This window comes from Geotrypetes seraphini, chromosome 7 (genome assembly GCF_902459505.1).
Source record: "Geotrypetes seraphini chromosome 7, aGeoSer1.1, whole genome shotgun sequence".
NCBI classification, from domain to species: domain Eukaryota; kingdom Metazoa; phylum Chordata; class Amphibia; order Gymnophiona; family Dermophiidae; genus Geotrypetes; species Geotrypetes seraphini.
Window position 1 is genome coordinate 37934078 of NC_047090.1, and position 23225 is coordinate 37957302.

Consider the following 23225-nt stretch of genomic DNA (forward strand, 5'->3'; position numbering starts at 1 on the left):
TATGTATTGGCAACATCAACCAGGCAGGAAAAGATCCAAGGTGGCCGTAGCACTCTTATCCGTCTTCTTAAAGTGTTTTCTGCTTCATCCATAGAATAATCAAAGGTAGGGTTACCATATTTTGGGCCGCATGGCCCCGACCTGTTCCGCCTCTGGTCTCGCCCCGTTCTGCCCCCCACCCTGCCCCCAGAAAGCCTCCTCTCGTCTTCCCTGATGAGCTCCAGCCACCTATGAATTAACTGCATTAAATCAGTTGGCATGTGTTAAAAAAAATTCAAATGCACCTTACGTTAGGCACCATCGTCTTCTGTTCGAGTTCCAGCGAGTTGATGAACATCATCGAGTTTTCGTGGCAGAATACAGAAGTAGATTGCCGGGCCTCTCTTTTTGCACAGTATAAATTCAATGTTGTTGCCGTTGTCGCATTAAACGTGATCCTCCGTCCCCCCCCCAACACTGCCCATCTGCTACTGTCCAGATGGGGTGGTCCATTGTTAGTCTGACATCTCCGCTGAAACCTGTCCGTCTTGGTAGTGAAACTACCGACGGCATAGCTTTCAGCTTCTCAGATGGCGCGCGACAAGCCCACGTACCATGACCGGGGAATGCACCTTATACTGTACATTTTTATTAAATTAAATATCCAAATGTTGGGGGGGGGAAAAGCCCAAATTAAAAAGTGAAAATATTGTCCTGTGCACTTACGTACACTGTAAACATAATTTTTTAAAAAATAGAGTAGCTAAAGCTCACTCCCGGGATTGGTCACCGCAGACACTTTTTTTGTGTGTTGGGTGGGGAGGACTTTTCTTTTGTATCTGCCAGGGGCCACCTGAGCACAGGCCTTTGGCATTTTGGAGTTTTTTGTTGTTGTTGTTTTTTTTGGGTTTTTTTTGCTTCCGTTAGCTTACTGGGATGGGGGGGTGGGGATTTTGTACGGGTGGTTCTTGTTGCTTGGATGGGGTTTGGGGGCTGGGGGGTTGCTTCTCTTGTTTTACCTTAACGACGCGCTGAATTTTGTATTGTTGGCAGCTCTTTCTTTGACATTGCTGTCTTTGTTGCTTGTTGTTTGTTATTCATATTAATAAAAAAAAGATTTGAACGTAAAAAATAGAGTAGCTAAGACATACCGTATTTTCACGTAGATACCTATGTGGGATCACTGCGGGAGTCATACCAATAAATAGGGTCGCTAGGATATAGACTTAATAAAGCAGGTCAGTAGAGTTAAGGGGGCCAGTAGACTTAAAAGGGGGTCAATGGTATGGGCAGACATGATGGGCTGTAGCCCTTATCTGCCGTCATCTTTCTATGTTTCTATAACGCGCGCGTTATACGTGGTTTTTACAAACCGCGCATAACCTTGCGCGTTATACGCGTGAGTGCGTTGTACAAAATTTTTTTTACATAGTTCCCCCCCCCCCGACGCCCGATTCATCACCCGGAAGGAGCGCTCGCACTCCCACCCCGAAGGACCACTCGCACACCCACCCGAAGGACCGCTCGCACACCCACAGCCTCCCCCCTCCCCCATGGAGAAGCTGTCTACCTTGTTTCCGGATGCCAGCCCAGCTGCTTCCTCTGCCGGCGGTCCTGCCCCTTCTCAGAGCCCTGTGCTGCGCTGCTTCCTCTTCAGGCGGTCCCGCCCTTTCTCTGACATCAGAGAAAGGGCGGGACCGCCGGAAGAGGAAGCAGCGCAGCAGGGCTCAGAGAAGGGGCGGGACCGCCGGCAGAAGAAACAGCTGGGCTCGCTGGCATCCGGAAACAAGGTAGACAGCTTCTCCATGGGGGAGGGGTGGGAGGCTGTGGGGGTGCGAGCGGTCCTGCGGGGGGGGTGAATCGGACGTCGGAGGGGGGGGCATCAGGCTTTCAGGGTAGGGACAGGACTTCAAGGGGGAAAGGAGAGTCGGGGCGGGCGAAAAGAGAGTCGGGCAGCATGCGCGGTATATAAAAATTTCTGTACATAAATTTGTGTTTTCCGCGCGCTATACCCGTGTGCGTATTTTACACGGGTGCGCGTTACCTAAGTGAAAATACGGTAATGTTCTGTATTATTGTCAACACCTCTTTTCAGTGTCCATAAATTATGGGCGGACAACGTATGCTTGTTTGGTGGTGGCAGTCAATTTTGTTCACCTTTGTTTGGGCACAGTGATCTACAAGAGTAGATCCCAGAGAACTCCATTCCTCAGAAAAGCTGCTCTTAACGCTACCCTTCTCCTCCACTGCCAATTCCAGACTTCGTTCCTTTCATCTAGCTGCCCCCTATGCCTGGAATAAATTACCCAAGTTTGTCTGCCAAGCCCCTTCCCTTGTTTTAAAAGCAGACTGATTTAGCCTTCAATCCATAATCCTACTCCCCACTGCTCACCACTCTAGTCAGCAGATTAACCATCCCCCTAACTATATCCACCCCCCCCCCCCCCGGCATCTTGTTTGTCTGTCCTTTCTGTTTAGATTGTAAGCTCTTTCGAGCAGGGACGGTCTCCTTTGTGACTCTGTACAGCGACGCTTACGTCTGGTAACACTATAGAAATAATTAGAAGTAGTAATAGTAGATCTACGCTTGTATAATAGGGTGATAAATGTATAAGCTAAGGTTGCATAAGTGAATTTTCAGTTGATCGAAAGTATGCACGTAAGAACATAAGAATTGCCGCTGTTGTCCATCGTGCCCAGCAGTCCGCTCCCGCGGTAGCCCTTAGGTCAAAGATCAGTGCCCTGAGTCTAGCCTTACCTGCATACGTTCTGGTTCAGCAGGAACTTGTTTAACTTTGTCTTGAATCCCTGGAGGGTGTTTTCCCATATAACAGCCTCCAGAAGAGCGTTCCAGATTTCTACCACTCTCTGGGTGAAGAAGAACTTCCTTACCTTTGTACGGAATCTATCCTCTTTTAACTTTAGAGAGTGTCCTCTCGTTCTCTACATTGGAGAGGGTGAACAACCTGTCTTTATCTACTAAGTCTATTCCCTTCATTATCTTGAATGTTTCGATCATGTCCCCTCTCAGTCTCCTCTTTTCAAGGGAGAAGAGGCCCAGTTTTTCTAATCTCTCACTGTACAACTCCTCCAGCCCCTTAACCATCTTAGTCGCTCTTCTCTGGACCCTTTCAAGTAATACATGTCCTTCATGTACAGTGACCAGTGCTGGACGCAGTATTCTAGGTGAGGATGTACCATGGCCTGGTACAGTGGCATGATAACCTTCTCCGATCTGTTTGTGATCTTCTTCTTAATCATTCCTAGCATTCTGTTCGCCCTTTTCACCGCTACCGCGCAATGCGCGGACGGCTTCATTGACTTGTCAACCAGTACTCCCATGTCTCTTTCCAAGGAGGTCTCTACGAGTACTGCACCGGACATCCTGCATTTGTGTATAAGATTTTTGTTACCAACATGCATCACCTTACACTTATCCACGTTAAACCTCATTTGCTATGTCGTGGCCCATTTCTCAAGCGTATTTATGTCACATTGCAGGTCTTCGCACTTCCATGATGCACTCAAGATACTTTCCAATGGTTATGGTTGGAAACTGCATGTGTAGACAACCCATCAATGACCTTGAATTCCAGAAGAAACTAAAGACATACCTCTTTTCACTATAGTCACTGTCTTACCCTTCATCCTTCCGCCAAACCATGTAACTTAAGAGCTTGCTCTAAATCTTATTGTAAACCGCTTAGATTCATTGCAGAAAATTCTGGTATATAAGACATTGTATTGAATATTTAAGTGTAACCTATATAGCATGTGTGCTGTCATTTTATTACTGTGAATACATGTGTACTTGTGTACTTCTGCTGGTATAACGAGCCAATCTCCGAGACCATGCACGCAGGGACCTTGTGTTAGATAATTACTGGGGCTGTGTAGCTGAAAAGTGTAATGCATACATTGCCGGGACCTTGACATAATGTCAAATGGCTACTGTGTAATTTGAGGTAAATTTTCAAAGGCAGGACTTCTCAAACCACTGCTTGGGACCCCTCAGCTGATTAGGGATATGCATTTATTAACGCACTAGTGTTAAAGCCCGTTACATTAACGGGTGCTAGAAAGCAACCCCCTTTCCCTCTCCCCCTCCAGTTCCTCCCTGACTGTCTCTCTGTGGCCCCCTTCTGTCTCCCCTTCCCCAAGCAAAGCTGTCTGCCTCCCAACACACCCCTCCCCCCCAAAGCAGCCCCCTTTCCCTCTCGGCCTCCAGTTCCTCCCTGACTGTCTCTCCGTGGCCCCCCTTCTGTCTTCACCCCAAGCAAAGCTGTCTGCCTCACAGCACACCCCTCCCCCAAAGCAGCCCCCTTTCCCTCTCCCCCTCCAGTTCCTCCCTGACTGTCTCTCCGTGTCTCTGTCCCCCTTCTGTCTTCCCCCCCCAAACAAAGCTGTCTGCCTCACAGCACACCCCTCCCCCAAAGCAGCCCCCTTTCCCTCCCATCCCACGGTGTGGCTGGCTCCCTTAGTCCCTTGCCGCCCCCTTCCCGCGGTCCCGACAAACGTCCTTACTGCAGCAGGGGCCGCAGCACTCTAAACACGCTGCTTCGCGGCCTTCTACTGGCCTGAGTTGCTCTGCCGTGTCGGGCAGAGCAAATCAGGGCAGTAGCAGGCTGCAAAGCGTGTTTTAGAGTGCTGCGGCCCCTGCTGGAGTAAGGACATTTGTCAGGACTGCGGGGCGGGAAGAGAAGAGAAACGGCGGCAAGGGACTAAGGGAGCCGAAGGTATGGTCGTATGGGAGGCTAAACGGGGGTTCGGGTGTGCCGGGGAGAGGAGTGAAGACGCCGCCGACAACCTTTAGTTCTGACCGAAGTTAGTTTTTAAGTTGTAAACCGCAGCAGCAGCTTCTCTCACCATCCCTGCCTGCGTTGGAAGCCTTCTCCGACGCAGGTGCGGCTCGTGAGAGGAGCCGCCGTGGCGGCTTACAACTTAAAACTAACTTCGGTCAGAACATTACCTTGAGTTCAGCGATCGGATCCTGTTTGGTCTGCCACTGCCTGGAGGAGCTGAAGAGCAGGGAGTCCCGTGTACAGATTCTCTGCCGGCCAGAGAGATTCGCGTGCATGCGCACTCCTACCGGTGCCCTACAGCGCACGGAAAACAGAACACGCAGATGGAGTGCGCATTCGTGGCTAGCGTTTTATTATATTAGATATTCAGTTTTATGAAAGAGATAATGGTTACTGCGGATGGGCAGACTAGATGGGCCATTTGGCCTTTATCTGCCATCATGTTTCTATAACAATAAAGCTCGATGACCTCACAATGCAGGTGTTAAGAGCCTTAGCCAATAGGGAGAGGAGATGCAAATGTTAAGAGCCTTAGCCAATAGGGAGAGGAGGAGATAGTGGATGCTGCGGATGAGTAGACTGGATGGGCCATTTGGCCTTTATCTGCCATCATGTTACAATGTTTCTATAACCATGAAGTTCTATGACCTCACATTGCTGCCTTAGCCTATAGGAAGAGGAGATGCCTTAGCCAATAGGAAGAGGAAGAGATAGTGGATGCTGCAGATGAGTAGACTGGATGGGCCATTTGGCCTTTATCTGCCATCATGTTACAATGTTTCTATAACCATGAAGTTCTATGACCTCACATTGCTGCCTTAGCCTATAGGAAGAGGAGATGCCTTAGCCAATAGGGAGAGGAGGAGATAGTGGATGCTGCAGATGAGCTGACTGGATGGGCCATTTAATCTACTGCTCATTATTTTCATGGAGAGCCCTCATCGCTGTATTGCTGAATGGTTAAATTCACGAATGGCACAGATCAGTTAAACTTCTGTCATATACCCTCTTGTCATCTTCGCTCTTAGCTGAAGAGACCTAATTAGTGCAATCCCTCTTCACACTGGAGTTGCTCTATCCCCTTTTGCATTTTGATGCTCTCTTTGAACTTTTTCCAGTTGCACCTTAGGCCTAACCAAAATCTGGCGGTCAAAAAAGGTAGTTATGGCTCTACTCCCCCACCCACCTCCTCCCAGCCGCTGTAATTTTAAATCTGCAGGCAGCCAGCCACTGCCACGCAACGTCACTGTAGAATGAAGACTTCCGGTGCAGGCTTGCGCGTTGAAGCTGCGTGGTGGCTGCCCGAAACTTTAAAATTATAGCGACCGGGGAAGGTAGGTGAGGGTGTCATCGTGCCGCAGGATCCTGCTGTGGCCAGGGCGAATCTTTTTGCTCCCTCCCTCCCCAAACAAAATATGCTTGCCTTTAGATTGCAGTGTGTCCTTTATGAGATGGGGTTGATCAGAACTGCACACAGATCCCACTGTGGCCTTCTACAGAGGCATAATGATATTCTCCATTTCTGTTTGAATAGTCCCTAACATTCTGTCTGCTTTTTTTGACAGCCTGGGCACACTGAGTCGACAATTTTAGTGGGAATCCATGATCTTTCCCTTGGTTGATGACTTCTAACTCAGAACCCAGTGCTTTCTACCTATAGTTGCATCACTTTGTGGTCATTCATATTAAATTTCATCTTCCTTTTATCTTAGACATTCATGGTAAGGAGCCAGAAAACTCAACCATTTGAGGAATCCCAAGTACTGGTTAGAGAAGCATAGGAATGCTGGCTCTCTTTTGGATCATTTTTAACCACAACCTAGATGGCTAGAAATCTTACATTAACATATTATGATGCTGTTAGCGACTTGCATTTTTCTTGATCTTATATTTGTTAATTGTGTTATTCCTGTTTTCTTGTTGATTCCTTAATAAAAATGATATTTAAAAAAAAAAAAAAATCAAACTGGTTATCTGGCCACTGGGTGGCTTACCCCAGAGGATCTGCCTGAAGCAAAGATGAACAGATCTTTCAGGGGGAAGGAACGTGGCTTCTTCCAGTCCCAGCCTGAAATTTTGGTGGGACAGTAAAACTCCTGACAGCAGCAGCCAGTACCTTCTCCTAACCCCAACCCCAACAGTACTAAATACCAGCCACTACCAGTAGTGTAGCAAGTGTAGGAGGTACCCAAGGCAGTGGTGCCCCCCCCGTGCCCTCCTTTCTACTACCCCTTCCCCGCTCCTTCCCACCCCCAACTCCACATATACCTCTGTAAATCTTCATCTGCGTGAGTGGCTTCTTCAGAATGCCACTCGTGCAGGCGTTGGGTTACTTTCTGATGTCACTTCCTGGCCCCACGACCCGGAAGAAATTCAGAGAGGAACCAGGCTGGCGCAAGTAACAGGCAGGAGAAATTGCCCATGCTGGTGAAGATCTACAGAGGTATGGGGGGGGAGGGAAGGCTCAAGTGTGGTGTGGTGTGATGGGGCATGGCAGAGAGGTGCTGGCGCCCCCATCTAGACGATACCCAGAGCAGTCTTCCCCCCCTTATTATGCCACTAACCACTACAGAGCTCGTTAGCAGAGGGAGTTGGATTCCAAAGAAGCAGGAGAGAATTTGCTTGTGGCTTTTTATTGCACTGTTGTCGTATCGCATTGTTCTGGTTGTACTGGTTGTGATGCTATACGCTGTTAACTTACAGTGGTGCTGCCTTTCTTCTTTAACACTGCTTACCTAATGTGGATCCTGGCTTTTTCTACGGCCCTTGGCATTAGCCCTCAGGTAATGTCTGGTTGACCCACGAGGAAATGGAAAACCTTGCTGCTCCTACCAAAGCGGTGAGTCATCTTTCTTAATTTAAAAAAAAAAAAAAACATTGATCAATGATTTTTGCATATATTAAAATGGAATGCAAGGTTTGGAGCATGTCAGTTTGTGGCCAGCATATCACGAGCTGTGCATACGACCTTAAGTTGACCCTGTAGGGTGATCAAAGTAGCAAAAGAGTAAATGCAGAAATGAGGGACTTTGACTGACGCAGCGATAGTTGGGGAGAGGCAGAGTTAGATGAATAATGCATTGAGTGGCCAAGCACTAGGAAGCAAAAGGACAGAATTACTATCTCTGTTACATCCGTGAACTCATGTTGATATGCTTTGAAATGCAGTGCAAATATTTCTATTTTTATTACACACAAGACGTCTGGATTTCCCTGCACTTTGTCCGGGTTTTGAAAAGTCTCCTCAAATCACGTCGGGAGGAAATCTGGGCTGGGGGTGGGGGGCGAGATTACGAAGCTACAGGGTGGGGATGGGTAGAAATGGGCGGGCCTGGGGTGCGGGCCTAAGGGTCCAGATTTTCTGATTAGTGCATGGCAATGTAGCGGCACTGACCGTTCAGCACAGAACACACCTACTCTCCACTCCCAGACATGCCCCCAGCACTAAAAAATAAAATCTAATTTTTAGCACGTGGAAGGTGTGCAACGATCACAAAACGGCCACAAGATGCCTGAGTGCTTATCAAGTTTCATTAAGGTTTGTTGTATACGCAATATCATATACTTCAATGCGTATAACATTTTTAAAAATAGGGGATAAAACAAAAACATTTTTTATACAATTAAATACAAATTATATATGTTCTAATACATAACTGATACAGAAGGCGAGGGGGAAGAAACATTTAGGGAAGAACACAAAAGAGAAAACAAAAAAGGGGATATAAAGGCAGGAATGATCATAGAAGAAAAGAAGATAAATTTACGACCTACTCGTAGGTCTAATTAAGATCTAAAAGTTTTAGTGATTGGTAAGTTAAGCTATCTATGTTTCAAATGCGTCCTTGTACAGGAAGCTTTTTAAGGAACGCTTGAATTTTTCTAAAGAAGGTTCATTATGTAAGTATATTGGCAAATTGTTCCAAAGCTGGGGTGCTATAACCGAGAAAATGGTAGATCTCCCGGTCCCTATTACTTTTAAAGAAGGGATAGTCAGTAAATGTTGTTGTATTGATCTAAGTGCCCTGAATGGAGAATACGGTATCAAGAGACAATCCAGAAATATCGGAGTGTGTGATTGTTGAATTTTAAAAGTTAACAATAAAAGGGATCCTAGAATTTTGGTACTTTTTGGCGAAAAAATTGAAAAGGCGCATAATGAAAAACCTAAGGATTGGGGGGAAAAGAAAAAACCCTGACAAAGTGTGCAATAAGCTAGCAAGTCCACTGGCTAACACAATTTTCAAATAACACATTGTGTAGCTGGCAACTTAATAGCCTGTGAATGGTAAAAAGCAAAAACTGAACAGGTCGAATTATGCTAGCGCAACTTTAATATTTTTCTCACTTATAAAATCAGAAAGTTGGACACAAGACAAGAATAACCGCCTCTTTCCATCACCTGATCACCACAAACACACTCGCCCAAAGAAATAATATACCTGATCTTTAAACTTAATTCAGTATTAGTAGGGTTACCAGATTTTGCCTTGAAAAAAAGAGAGTGGGTGGCTCCGCCCCATTCTACCCCCAGCCCTATCCCATTCTGCTCCAGGCCCCACCCCATTCCATCCCCCAATCCCGGCTCCACAGAAACCTCGTCTTTTTGGGGCCACGTCTGGAGGGTATGCATGTGATGTCACTGCATGCGCAGATGCCCTTAGATGTGGCCCCAACGCTTTTAAAAACCCGGGCAAAGTGCTGAGTTTTGAAAAACTGTCTGGACGCCTGGACAGTCCTCTAAAAAGAGGGCGTGTCCAGGTAAATCCGTTCGTCTGAGTATTAGCATTTGTTTTTCTGGTCCCTAAACTTGTAAGACAAACACCAGTCTGTGGAGGTTTTTCATAGTTAGGCTTAAGTAGATAGAGTTGCAATAGTCCAATCTGGAGAGGATGATGGATTGGACAAGGAGAGTAAAATGTTTTTGATGGAAGCAGGATCTAACTTTCCTCAGCATGTGAAGGGTGAAAAAGCAATTTTTTTACCAAGGATTGGAGGTGGTCATTGAAGGACAATGTGGAATCAATGATGATGCCCAAGACCTTGCTTGAGAACTCAAGCTACAGAGAGGAGCCAGAGGGTATGGTACTGCGGTATATTTGTCACGGGAGACTCACTACCATAGTTTTTCCTAAAGGAGCACTTAATATTTAGCCCTAAGAAGTCAATTCCACTCTGCAGAGCCAGTGTAAATGAACAGATCCTCTTTCATGAGCGATCAATGGTTGTAGTTGTGTGCAGTGAAAGAATAATTGGTTTTTTTCTGTGCCTGCTTTACTAATAAACTCTCTTCAATCATGCAGAAGGAGTCGGAGGAAGGCAGTTGGGCACAGGTATGGTATCACAGTTTTCTTTTTTTTTTTTGTTGTGAGATGTTTAGAATAAGTTGTAGATTTGCAAAATACAAGTCTCTTAAATAAGCAAAAATATTTTTGACCGAAAATTAAAAAATCAAGATTTTGGGGGTGGGAGAAATTTTACTAAGCTGCGGTAAAATATGGCACTTTACCATAACTTAGTTTATTGCAGGTTTGTGATTCCTACAATAAAGAAATAACGCAATGTGTGTCCTGATGCACAGTCTAGGAATCATAAGAACCAACGGTTCATCAAGCCCAGTAGCCCGTTCTCACAGTAGCCAATCCAGGTTACCAGTACCTGGCCAAAGCCCAAGGAATAGCAACATTCCATGCTACTGATCCAGGGCAAGCAGTGGCTTCTCTCATGTCTTACTCAATAACAAACTATGGACTTTTCCTCCAGGAACTTGTCCAAACCTTTCTTAAAACCAGCTACACTATCCGCACTTATCACATCCTCTGGCAACGTGTTCCAGAGCTTAACTATTCTCTGAGTGAAAAAGTATTTCCTCCTATTAGTTTTAAAAGTATTTCCCTGTAACTTCATCGAGTGTCCACTAGTCTTTGTAATTTTTGACAGACTGAAAAATCAATCCACTTGTACCCATTCTACGCCACTCAGCAAAGTCTGCACCCCTGTACATATGCCACCAGACCTCCCATCTCCTCTGAAGGTAAATTGTGTGACAGGTTCAAACCTTGTCCTTATCCTCTATTGGACCTCCTGGCCCCCAAAGATACCCTTTATCCCAGGACAAGCAGGCAGCATATTCTTAACGCATGGGTGACGTCACCGACGGAGCCCCGGTACGGACACTTATAACTAGAAAGTTCTAGTTGGCCGCACCGCGCATGCGCGAGTGCCTTCCTGCCCGACGGAGGAGTGCGTGGTCCCCAGTTTCTTCGTTTCCGCGGAGCGAAGAAGACGCATGTGTTTTCAACGGCTGTTGAAAAATCTGATTTTTGCCTTCCCGCTCGCAAAATTTTCTTCCTTTTTGTTCTTTTTCCCTTCGGGTTTCTTTTCCGTTTAAAAAAAAAAATAAAAAACTTTGCTTCTTCTTTTTTCTTTATTTTTCAGGCTGGCCCCGGCGGGGCCTGTTGCCACCATACAGGCCTCCGGTTTTGATTTTGCGGAGGCCGTGTTTCCCTTCATGCCCCTTCAGCCGGGCTTTAAGAAGTGCCAGCAGTGTGCACGCCCGATCTCTCTCACTGACCCGCACAATTGGTGCCTACAGTGCCTAGGTCCAGAGCATCAGGCTGACACCTGCACCCGCTGTGCTACTCTTAAAAAACGTACATTAAAAAATAGACAGATCCAACAGAATATCCTTTTCGGTACCGGATCTGCCATGGAATCGGCCGTGCCGTCGACGACACCGCAAAAGTCGGCACCGACTACTTTGACGACGCCTGATCCTTCCTCGGGGTCGCTAGCACCAGGTAAGCCGGCTAAGAAGCCTTCCACTTCCCTTGAGCGCCCTCCTGCCACAGCGGCGACGCCGGTCCTCCCGACATCACGCCGGCCCCGCAAACGCTCCGCCCCGATTTCGGTGAGTGCCTCGTCATCGGCCTCCTCATTGCCGGGGCATGGAGCGGCACCTATGGTACCGAAAAAGAAAAAAGCGGTACCGGTGCCTCCCCTGGACGACCGCATTGCGGCCATACTCCAAAGCCAATTGCAGGAGCAACTACAGCAGCAACTCCAATACCTGTTGCCAGCAATGTTGGCCCCACTCCTTCCGGTACCGGACCGGCCCGAGCCTCGCACCGTACCACCGGTGTCGACCCCATCGGTACCGTTGAACACATCCATGCCGGTGCTCGCGGCTGAACCACTCAATCCTCCCGTGCAACCACGCTCTGATGCCGACCCTCCCCGACATCAAGACCGACACCGGTCCCCCCGAGACCGGGACCGGCACCGGTCTTCCTCCCCCGGTACCGTCTCGATGCGCTCTGGCAAATCTCTCTCTAAGACTCGCCACGCTGAGCCATCCACACCACCGTCCCGTCCTGCGCACACCGACGTCAGGGACCCGGACTTATGGGAAGAATCCCCACCCGGTACCGATGATGAGGCTTCATCAACGGACGAGGAACCCTCGATGGTCGATACCGGTTTCAAACCTGAACAGTCCTCATTCACTAAATTTCTGAGGGAGATATCGGCCGCCCTTTCTATCCCATTGGAATCCGACTCTAAGAAGTCCCAGGCTTTTCTCGACGCCTCAGACTTCGAACAACCCCCCAAAGAATTTTTAAAGTTACCCGTCCACGACATCTTACGGGAAACTTTTTGCAAAAATTGGGAAAACCCTCTCACGGTACCAGGAGCCCCTCGAAAACTAGATAGTTTGTACAGGGTCATTCCTATCCCGGGGTTCGACAAACCTCAACTACCCCATGAATCTCTTCTAGTGGAGTCCACCTTAAAGAAAACCCAGGGCTCCAGTGTTTATGCCTCCATCCCTCCTGGCAGAGAGGGCAGAACGATGGATAAATTTGGCAAGCGCCTTTATCAAAATTCAATGCTTGCCAACAGGGCTAATAATTACACCTTCCACTTCTCCTTCTACATGAAGCATCTGGTGCAACAACTCTCCTCCTTACAAAAATACATCCCTGAACGTAAGGTTCCTGTTTTTCAACAACAAATTTCCAGTCTACTCCAACTCCGGAAATTCATGGTGCGCTCCATTTATGACTCTTTTGAGTTAACCTCTCGAGCATCTGCCATGGCTGTGGCCATGAGGCGCCTGGCCTGGCTGAGAGTTTCTGACCTCGACATTAATCACCAAGACCGCCTGGCTAACGCACCTTGTCTTGGCGATGAACTCTTCGGGGAGTCCCTGGACTCAACCACCCAGAAACTCTCGGCGCACGAGACCAGGTGGGATATTCTGATAAAACCTAAGAAGACGACTCCACCTGCTCGCCCCTACAGACAGCAGTCTTCCTACCAACGCAGGTTCTCGGCCAGACCTCTCAACCCACCTCAACAACAGCCTTGCCGACCTCGGCAACAGCATCAACTCAGGCTCACAGTCTCACCAACCTGCCAAGCCTCTTCCTCCGTCAAAGCCATCTCAGCCCTTTTGACTCCTTTCTCCAGGGCATAGCCAGTCTCCCACCATCATTGCCTCTTCCTCAACCGATCGGAGTACGCCTTCAACTCTTCCTCAGCCGTTGAGAGGTCATCACATCGGACCTATGGGTCCTCAACATCATTCGCCATGGCTACTCTCTAAACTTCCAGACTTCCACCAGACAATCCTCCCATAGAGTCTGTTTCTCACTCCTCCCAATCCCTTCTCCTCCTGAGGGAGGTCCAATCCCTCTTTCTTCTCAATGCCATCGAAGAGGTACCCCCAGCCCAAAGGGGTCAGGGATTCTACTCCCGCTACTTCCTGGTTCCCAAGAAGACAGGAGACCTCCGTCCCATCCTCGATCTCCGGGACCTCAACAAGTGTCTGGTCAAGGAAAAGTTCAGAATGCTCTCCCTTGCCACGTTTTACCCTCTTCTCTCTCAACACGACTGGCTATGTTCCCTAGACCTCAAAGAGGCCTACACTCACATTCCAATCCATCTGAATTCACGCCGCTACCTTCGATTTCAGGTACAGCACCGCCACTATCAGTACAAAGTGCTACCCTTTGGCCTCGCATCATCGCCCAGGGTGTTCACCAAGTGCCTCATTGTGGTGGCGGCCTTTCTCAGGTCCCACAACCTCCAGGTGTTCCCCTACTTGGATGATTGGTTAGTGAAAGCACCTACTTCTCCTCTTGTGCTACAAGCCACTCAGCACACCATCTCCTTCCTCCACCTCCTGGGGTTCGAGATCAACTACCCCAAGTCGCATCTGCTTCCCACACAGCGACTTCAGTTTATTGGAGCCGTCCTCGACACCACTCTGATGAGGGCGTTTCTCCCCTCAGACCGCCAACGGACCCTGCTCCACCTCTGCCATCAGGTGCTCCTTCGTTGCTCCATTCCAGCTCGGCAAATGATGGTCCTCCTGGGCCACATGGCCTCGACGGTCCATGTGCTTCCTCTGGCGCGACTCCACCTCAGGACACCTCAATGGAAGCTGGCCAACCAATGGTCACAGACCATGGATCCTCTTTCTCATCCCATCTCTGTGACATCGTCTCTTCAGCAATCTCTTCACTGGTGGTTGAACTCCTCCAATCTTTCCAGGGGTCTACTCTTTCATCTACCCCCTCACTCCATGATCATAACCACAGATGCCTCCCCCTATGCATGGGGAGCTCACCTGGGAGATCTTCGCACCCAGGGACTCTGGACCCATCAGGAGCGTCAGCATCACATCAACTTCCTGGAACTCAGGGCCATGTTCTATGCTCTCAAGGCCTTCCAGCACCTTCTCTACCCTCAGGTTCTTCTCCTGTGCACAGACAACCAAGTCGCCATGTACTACATAAACAAGCAAGGCGGCACCGGATCTCCCCTCCTCTGTCAGGAGGCCATCCGCATCTGGACCTGGGCCACGGCCCACAGTCTCTTCCCCCTGGCTGTCTATATCCAGGGCGAACAGAACTCCCTGGCCGACAATCTCAGCCGCATCCTTCAACCTCACGAGTGGACTCTGGATCCTCCCACACTCCGCTCCATCTTTGCTCGCTGAGGCACTCCTCAGGTGGACCTCTTTGCAGCTCCTCACAACCATCAGCTGCCCCAGTTCTGTTCCAGACTCTTCTCTCCTCATCGTCTGGCCCCGGATGAATTCCTGCTCGACTGGAAGGATCGGTTCCTCTATGCCTTTCCTCCACTGCCTCTGATGTTGCGGACGTTATTGAAACTCCGCAGGGACAGAGCCACCGTGATTCTCATCGCTCCTCGGAGGCCTCGCCAACACTGGTTCTCCCTCCTGCTCCAGCTCAGCTCCAGGGAGCCCATTCCTCTTCCTGTGTTTCCTACTCTATTACACAGTAGCATCAGTCTCTACTACATCCCAATCTGTCCTCGCTCCACCTGACAGCTTGGTTTCTCTCGGGCTGACCTCTCCAGAGAATCTGTCTCAGCCTGTCCGTCGCATTTTGGATGCCTCCAGGAAACCGGCCACCCTCCAATGTTACCATCAGAAGTGGACCCGGTTCTCCTCTTGGTGTCTACTGCATCACCACGATCCCACCTCTTTGGCGGTGGAAACTGTGCTGGACTATTTGCTCTCTCTGTCTGATGCTGGCCTCAAGTCTACCTCAATCAGAGTCCACCTCAGTGCCATCACTGCGTTTCATGAGCCTATCCTCGGAAAACCTCTTACGGCTCATCCTCTGGTTTCCCGATTCATGAGAGGTCTCTTCAATGTCAAACCACCTCTGAAGCCTCCTCCAGTCGTCTGGGACCTGAATGTGGTTTTACCAGCCCTCATGAAACCTCCGTTTGAGCCTCTTGCCACTACTTCACTCAAATTTCTGACATGGAAGGTGCTTTTCCTCATTGCCATCACCTCTGTCAGGAGGGTTAGTGAGCTGCATGCGCTGGTTGCCGACCCACCTTTCACTGTTTTTCACCATGACAAGGTGGTTCTGCGTACCCATCCTAAATTCCTTCCCAAGGTGGTCTCGGACTTCCACATCAACCAATCCATTGTGTTGCCTGTCTTTTTCCCTAAGCCCCATTCTCATCCTGGGGAACAGGCGTTACACACGCTGGACTGTAAGCGTGCCCTTGCATACTACCTTGACCGTACCAGGGCTCACCGCTCGTCCCCTCAGCTCTTTCTGTCCTTCGACCCTAACCGTCTAGGTCGTCCTGTCTCCAAACGGACGCTTTCCAACTGGCTTGCTGCCTGCATTGCGTTCTGTTATGCTCGGGCCGGTCTCTCACTGGAAGGTGCTGTCACGGCCCACAGAGTCAGAGCTATGGCTGCTTCTGTGGCTTTCCTCCGTTCCACGCCCATCGAGGAAATCTGCAAGGCTGCCACTTGGTCCTCAGTTCACACGTTCACTACTCACTCACTACTGTCTGGATGCCTTCTCCAGACGGGATGGACACTTCGGCCAATCTGTGTTACATAATTTATTTTCCTAATGGCCAACCATCCCTCCTCCCTCTGTCGGTGGCTGCTTTAAAAGCGGCCACCAAGCGCTTGTCAATCATTCGATAGCGCCGGGTACAGAATTGCTCCCCCAGAAAAGATAGGAGCCGGAAATGTCGGCCAGGGTTTTCCAGGCCTACATTTCTGGCGGCCATCTTTGATGTGAATCGTGTCTCCATAAGTGCTTTAGGTCACCTATTGTCCCTTCTGGCATTAGCCATGCCTACAGTGGCCTAAAGTGCTTACGGAGGCATGTTTCAGGCACAAGAAAGAAAAAAAAAAAGGTGACCTGTGATGCTCAGTTTCTTTGTTATGAAACTCAACACATACGTGTTTCGCCCACTATGGCCTGCCTCAGGAGTCTGAATCTTTATAAAGAAATTAATATAAACTATATATTAAGCACAGACCTCAGGATAAAAGATTTGCCACTTTTAGTCTCAGCATAGGGAGGGAAAAGTATTAGGGTTCGTCAGAGCTAAAGTGTCTGTCAGAGCCCTAACCCATGCTGAGCATAAAAGTGGCACGAACATCAGATTTTTAAGGATGTGTGGGTTTAGATCCGCAAGGTCCGCGTTTTACCCCTTCCCCCTCTGTGAGGTCATCGCCTGTGTTACATTTCTGTTGCTCGTGTTAATAGTAGTCACCCAACGCACAAAAATGGAGCCTAAAATGGGGACTGGACCAGATGTGGCTTGACTGGATGCAAACAGGAAGAATGGACATTGGCCTTATTTAATTGGAAGGTTATCTCATTCACCAAGAAAGTTCAACTGTTTTGTTTTAGACCTTGGCCTATGGGGATATGAACCATGAATGGATCGGCAATGAATGGCTGCCCAGTCTGGGTTTACCTCAGTACCGAAGCTACTTCATGGAGTGCTTGGTCGACGCCAGGATGCTGGACCATCTGACAAAAAAAGACCTTCGGGTGCACCTAAAAATGGTGGATAGCTTTCATCGGTAAGTTTTAGGGCAAATCATTTCTTAGACTGGCATCATTTTTTTTGAAGTGTTAAAACTATCCCCTTCCTTTACAAACGCGTAGTTACCGTTTGTAAAGCCCACGCTACGAGGGGGGGGTATAATAGCTAGCAAGGAGAAATTTTCAGGTTGTGGTCCAAAGTCTTGTTGTTAGCAATAAATATGCACGATTAAATTTGCATCTCAAGGAGGCAGTTCTGCAAATCCATGCACTGCCAGTTGCCCAGCGGTGTATCGGCAGGAGCGAGCTTTCCGCGCTCCTGCCCCGCGCTGAGCCCCTCCCTCGCTGGACATCTGCGTCAGATCCCGCGGACAGCGGGGCACAAGGTAGGAGCAAGATTTTTTGTACGTTGTTTTAGAGTGTAAGCCGCCCCAAAGGTATTTCCATGGTGTGGGGTAATCAATTTTTTATAAACTTTGAATCGGGGCCATTGCATATAAATTATACACTTCCCCCTCCGTATTCGCGGGGGTTCGGGGTAGAGCTGGTCCGCGAATATTAAAAAACCGCAAATAATATTTGGGCCGGTTCTGCCCCTAACCCCCGCTTCCCCCGGCTATTTTAAGCTCTGAAAGCCCCCCCCCCTTTAAGCCTTACCTGGTGGTCTAGCGGGTTTTCGAGGCAGGAGCGATCTTCCCATGCTCCTGTCCCATGCAGATCGCTCACAGGAAATGGCTCGAGAGACTACGGGAGCTCAAGGCAGCCATTTCCTGTGAGCAATCTGCACAGGGGAGGAGCGTGGGAAGATTGCTCATGCCCCAAAAACCCGCTAGACCACCAGGTAAGGCTAGGAGGGGAGGCTTACAGGGCTTAAAATAACCTGAGAAATGAAAAAGTATTTTGGATCCAAAATTGTAAATAAGTGAATCTGTAGATATGGAATTCTTGAATATGGAGGGGGAAGTGTATAGAAATGGTTTTATATCTGCACCCAAACAAGTCTAATGTTCGTAGGATTTCTGCAGGATCTTTGCTGGTGCATTCTTGTCCTTAACTAAGTGCTTTGTTATAATTTTATTCTCTTTGTGTCATTCTTGCATGGCAGAACCAGTTTACAATATGGAATCATGTGCTTAAAACGGCTGAATTATGATAGGAAAGAGCTCGAAAGGAGAAGGGAAACAAGCCAGCATGAAATAAAAGGTAATCTCCCTGTTCCTTTCATATCTTACATCTCTAGCTGTCACTGTCCCTCTTCCCTTTCATTTTTCTCATCCTAGAGCAGGGGTGGCCAAATGGTCGATCGCGATCGACCAGTAGATCGCAAAGGCAATGCGAGTTGATCACGTTGCCTTTGTGATCTTGCTCTTCTTGCCTCCCCGAGCCATGCTGGCGTGTACAAGCACCAGACCCACAAGCCTTCACCTCCGACTTCGGAGAGGAAGTTCTGGGCCAGCCAATCGCTGCCTGGCTGGCCTGGAACTTCCTCTCCGATGTTAGAATTGACTTTGGAAGTGAAGGCTTGTGGGCCTGACGTTTGTACGCGCCAGGCCTGGCTCGAGGAAGCAAGGAGAAATCAGCGTGGTGGCTTTGCGGGGGGGCAAGGAGAAAGAAAGACAGGCAGGCAGGGGGGAGAAAGAAAGAAAGACAGAAATAAAGAGGGGGCAGGGGGAAAGAAAGAAAGAAAGAGGCAGAAAGAAATATTGAAGGAAGTGAACCAGAGACTCATGAAATCACCAGACAAAAAGGTAGGAAAAATGATTTTATTTTCAATTTAGTGATCAAAATGTGTCCGTTTTGAGAATTTATATCTGCTGTCTATATTTTGCACTATGGCCCCCTTTTACTAAACCGCAATAGTGTTTTTTAGCGCAAGGAGCCTGTGAATGTCAGGAGCTGAGAGGGGCATTCAGCGCAGCTCCCTGCGCTAAAAACCACTATCGCGGTTTAGTAAAAGGGGAGGGGGTATATTTGTCTATTTTTGTATAGTTGTTACTGAGGTGACATTGCATATTTTAAAGTCATCTGCCTTGACCTCTGAAAAAAACCCTAAATACAAATGATAATTAACATTTTCTCTGCGTACAGTGTGCTTTGTGTTTTTTAAAATGTTGTTGTTGGTAGATCATTTTGACTTGGTCATTTTTAAAAAAGTAGCTCGCAATCCAAAAAAATGTGGGCACCCCTGTCTTAGAGAATTTCAAAGAATAGCTATATTGGGTTAGACCGATGATGTATCTAGCTCACTACCCTGCTTTCAACTGTGGCCAATCCAGGTCATTACAACCTGGCAGAATCCTAAAGAGTAACAAGATTCCATGCTAGTATTAGTAATGGCTTCCCTTTCTCTGTCCTAATGGCAGATTATAGACTTTTCCTCCAGGAACATATCAAACCCTTTTTTAAACCCAGATATGCTAGTTGCTGTTACCAGCAACGAGTTCCAGACCTTAACTATTTTGGATTATGGTCCAATAAAGCCTTCCCAATGGGAAATGGGTGAATTTTATAGGTAGGAGTCCTGGTTATGACTGTGAAGTTTCAATATTTTTGCTCATTTCTGATATCTGTTCTTCCAGGAAATTTCTGCATTTCTGTGACTAGGGGGAAATGGATGCTTGGAATCAGTTAGCTTTTGGATTCCTACAAATACATTTCAAAGGACTCTTGACTGTATTTATTTACGATTCATTTTTATAAATCATTTACCCAACAGCTGCACAAAGTGATAAACATCAGTAATAAATTGTATATGTGCCCTGTCAAATTTAGCCCTTTTTTGTTAAACACTACCTTTTTTCCAGTTTAGTTTTTCATAATTTTCAATTCCAAATATTTTAACTTGTCGAGTTCTACGAATTAATACATTAATTTCGTTTCTAGACGTGTTGGTATGGAGCAATGATCGAGCCATTCGTTGGATACAGGCTATAGGACTTCGTGAATATGCAAATAATATATTGGAAAGTGGTGTACATGGATCACTTATAGCCTTGGATGAAAACTTTGATTACAGTAGTTTGGCTTTATTGTTACAGATACCAACACAAAACACACAGGCAAGTTCTATAGCTTCCTTTATCGTAATTTGCTTATCGTGAAAATGCTTGAAGGACATCTAACAATGGTTCGTCAACAATGATTTTATGGTGTTTCTAGGCAAGACAAATTCTTGAGAGGGAATATAACAATCTTCTGGCACTGGGAACTGAAAGACGGCTGGATGAGGTGAGTTCTACAACCTTCAAAATTTAAGTTTTTAAAGAGTTGTAGTAGTGGTGAAGAAGTGCTTTTGCACACTATGGAAATTAAGGACCATTAAAAAACACTTTGACCCTACATCCTTTAGAAAACAGTACAAAAATTAAGAATAGTACAAAGCACGGCAGTTCGCCCGATATTCGGACTGAAGAAAAGCGACCACATTAGCCCCTACTACAAACTGTTACACTGGTTGCCAATGGAGGTGCAAATAATGTTCAAGTTTGCCTGTATTTGTTTCAAGCAGGCATGGGGACTAGCACCTTCCTATCTTCTACCACATTTCGTGCTACACAATCCCACACGGTCAACCAGAAACTGTAACATATTTGCATACCCAAGGATCACCGGCTGTAAATATAAATACTTTTTGGACAGGTCTTTCAGGTTTCAAGTGAGCAAACAGCAGGCCTGGCTGGGTAACTACATCAATGGAGCCAGGCTGACCTAACAGAAGCCACACTAAGTTTATAATTTCCTTCTGTCTATTTCTTGTTTAATATGTTGGAACTTCCCTATTTGCATTTTGTATTTCGCCGATTGTCCAGCTCTCTTCGGTGTGAATTGCCTAGAAGTCATCTGACTATGGCGGTATAGAAGAAAAAAGTTATTATTATTATTAATAAGCTACAAACTTCCTTAGAAAAATTTAAAGTAGACCTCAAGACCTTTCGCTTCACAGATGCCTACACATGACCTTTCGCCATTCTCTGATCTTACAATGATGATTGAGCAGTTAAGTTGCGACACAGGTACCCTCCCTCATGTTATTGTCCTATGTTACTGAGTGGCTCACTGATACAACTGCTGCCTCTGCACCCAGAGGTTGCGAGATCAAATCCCGGTGCTCCTCCTTGTGACACTGGGCAAGTCATTTAATTCTCCAGTGCCCACTGCTTTGAATGTCAGTTTTGAAATGCCAAAGCCACAAAAAGGCGGTATACAAGTTCCCACTCCCTAGGGTTACCAGATGGAAAACCCAGATATGTCCTCTTTTTAGAGGACTGTCCGGACTCCTGGATGGACTTTCCAAAGCCCCAATGAGCTCCGGCCATATCTGGAGGGCCTCAGAGCATTCTCGGATGACATCACATACACCCGCGCATGCTCCAGGTCCTCCAGCTCGTCCGGAAGAAGAAGAAATGAGGTTTTGTGAGGGTGGAGCCTGGGGTGGAATGGGGCATGGCTGGAGACAGAACTGGGCGGGGCTGTGGTGGAACACAGCGGGTAGCATATATGGTAACCCCTTCCATTCCCTATATGCTACTAGAGTTCTTCCTCTTTTTCCTCTACTGCAATGACTTTCATTAATACATCCCCCCCCCCCCCCCCAATTTTATCAAGTGAATGTAAGCCACTTAGAACTGAATTCAATGTGTGGGCTGACAAATCCTAATAAAAACCTTAATCTAGTGAGATCTTTTAGAAGTTTCTTCCATGTTCTTTTAGAACCTTAATCATAAAGGATTTGGAGGGGGGGAGGGTATGATGATGGAAGATATATATATTTTTTTATTTCCAAGAAAAATAAATGCTGAGAAGCAGTTTTGAGACGAGGTGGGAACTCGGTTGAGGTTGAAGAGGTACCTCTTGAACTTATCTGCCCTGCATATGGACAAATGAAAATGCTTCTGTTTTAATTGCAGACAGAAACGGGAGCGAGTGAAGCTGACAGGAGAGCTGTGATCACACTTTTTTGGTGTGAAACATGAATCAGCTGACAGTGTGCCAAATACTTTGCATACCCACTAGATTTTCTCGGCTAAAGCTATTTCAAGAAACTTGAATATATCTCCTTATTAGTATCTGGCCATACCATTGTCATTCTTATGGCTTAAATTTTGTATAGAACCAGAAAAAAACATGTAGGAATGGAGGGAAGTATAATACAAAAATTTGAAAATATCACTCCAAGAAAAAAGCACCACACAAGCCAAGAAAGCTAGCTTGTTACTTAAGCAAAAGAAAAGCCTCAGACATATGGAGAGGTGGACCCACACTCTTCACCCAAGCATCATAGGCAAAAAAAAACCTTTCGCACAAGTTTAAAGTTAGCAGGTGGGAGCAAAAAAATATCCGAGAATGATTACGCTTCCCCCTCCGTATTTGCGGTTTCCGTATCTACGGATTCGTGATTTTAAACCTAAAATTCCTTTTTCTTTTTCCGGGCTATTTTAAGCCCTGTAAGCCCCCCCTTAAGCCTTACCTGGTGCTCTAGTGGTTTTCGGGGCAGGAGCAATCTTCCCACGCTTCTGCACGGGGCAGGAGGGTGGGAAGATTGCTCCTGCCCCGAAAACCCGCTAGACCACTAGGTAAGGCTTAAGTGGGGGCTTTCAGGGCTTAAAATGGCTGGGGGGAGCGGGGATTAAGGGGCAGAACCGGCTCGAATATTATTTGCAGTTTTTTAAATATTTGCTGGCCGGCTCTGCCCCTAACCACCGCGAATACGGAGGGGGAAGTGTAATGGTAAAACTCGCTGAACACAAACAGGCCAGGCTGATGATCATTTCATGGTCGGTAACTACTGCTTCAGGGCCTTAGCACCAAATCCAGGCTATCAGTACGCAGATCCTAACTGCTGCTTTTAACCGTCGGCCTGACCTGTTTGTGTTCAGTGGGTTTTACCATTAATCATTCTCGGCTATTTTTTTTTGCTCCCACTTTAAACTTGTGCGAAAGTTTGGGTTGTTTTTTTTTGCCTATGATGCTTGGGTGGAAGAGTGTGGGTCCACCTCTCCTTTTGTCTCAGGCTTTTCTTTCGATTAAGTAACAAGCCAGCTTTCTTGGCTTGTGTGGTGTTTTTGTCTTGGAGTGATATTTTTGTATCAAATTTTGT

At 47.2% G+C, this 23225-nt stretch overlaps 1 protein-coding gene across 1 annotated transcript in view; it reads left to right on the plus strand.

The window, feature by feature from the left end:
- The window catches only part of PPFIA2 (PTPRF interacting protein alpha 2), a 447553-nt gene that overhangs the window by 410316 nt on the left and 14012 nt on the right, over positions 1-23225 (plus strand). The window contains 6 exon segments of the mRNA XM_033951535.1: positions 7558-7620; positions 10085-10114; positions 16991-17166; positions 18234-18331; positions 20012-20187; positions 20288-20356. Coding sequence (XP_033807426.1) covers positions 7558-7620; positions 10085-10114; positions 16991-17166; positions 18234-18331; positions 20012-20187; positions 20288-20356 — 612 coding nt within the window.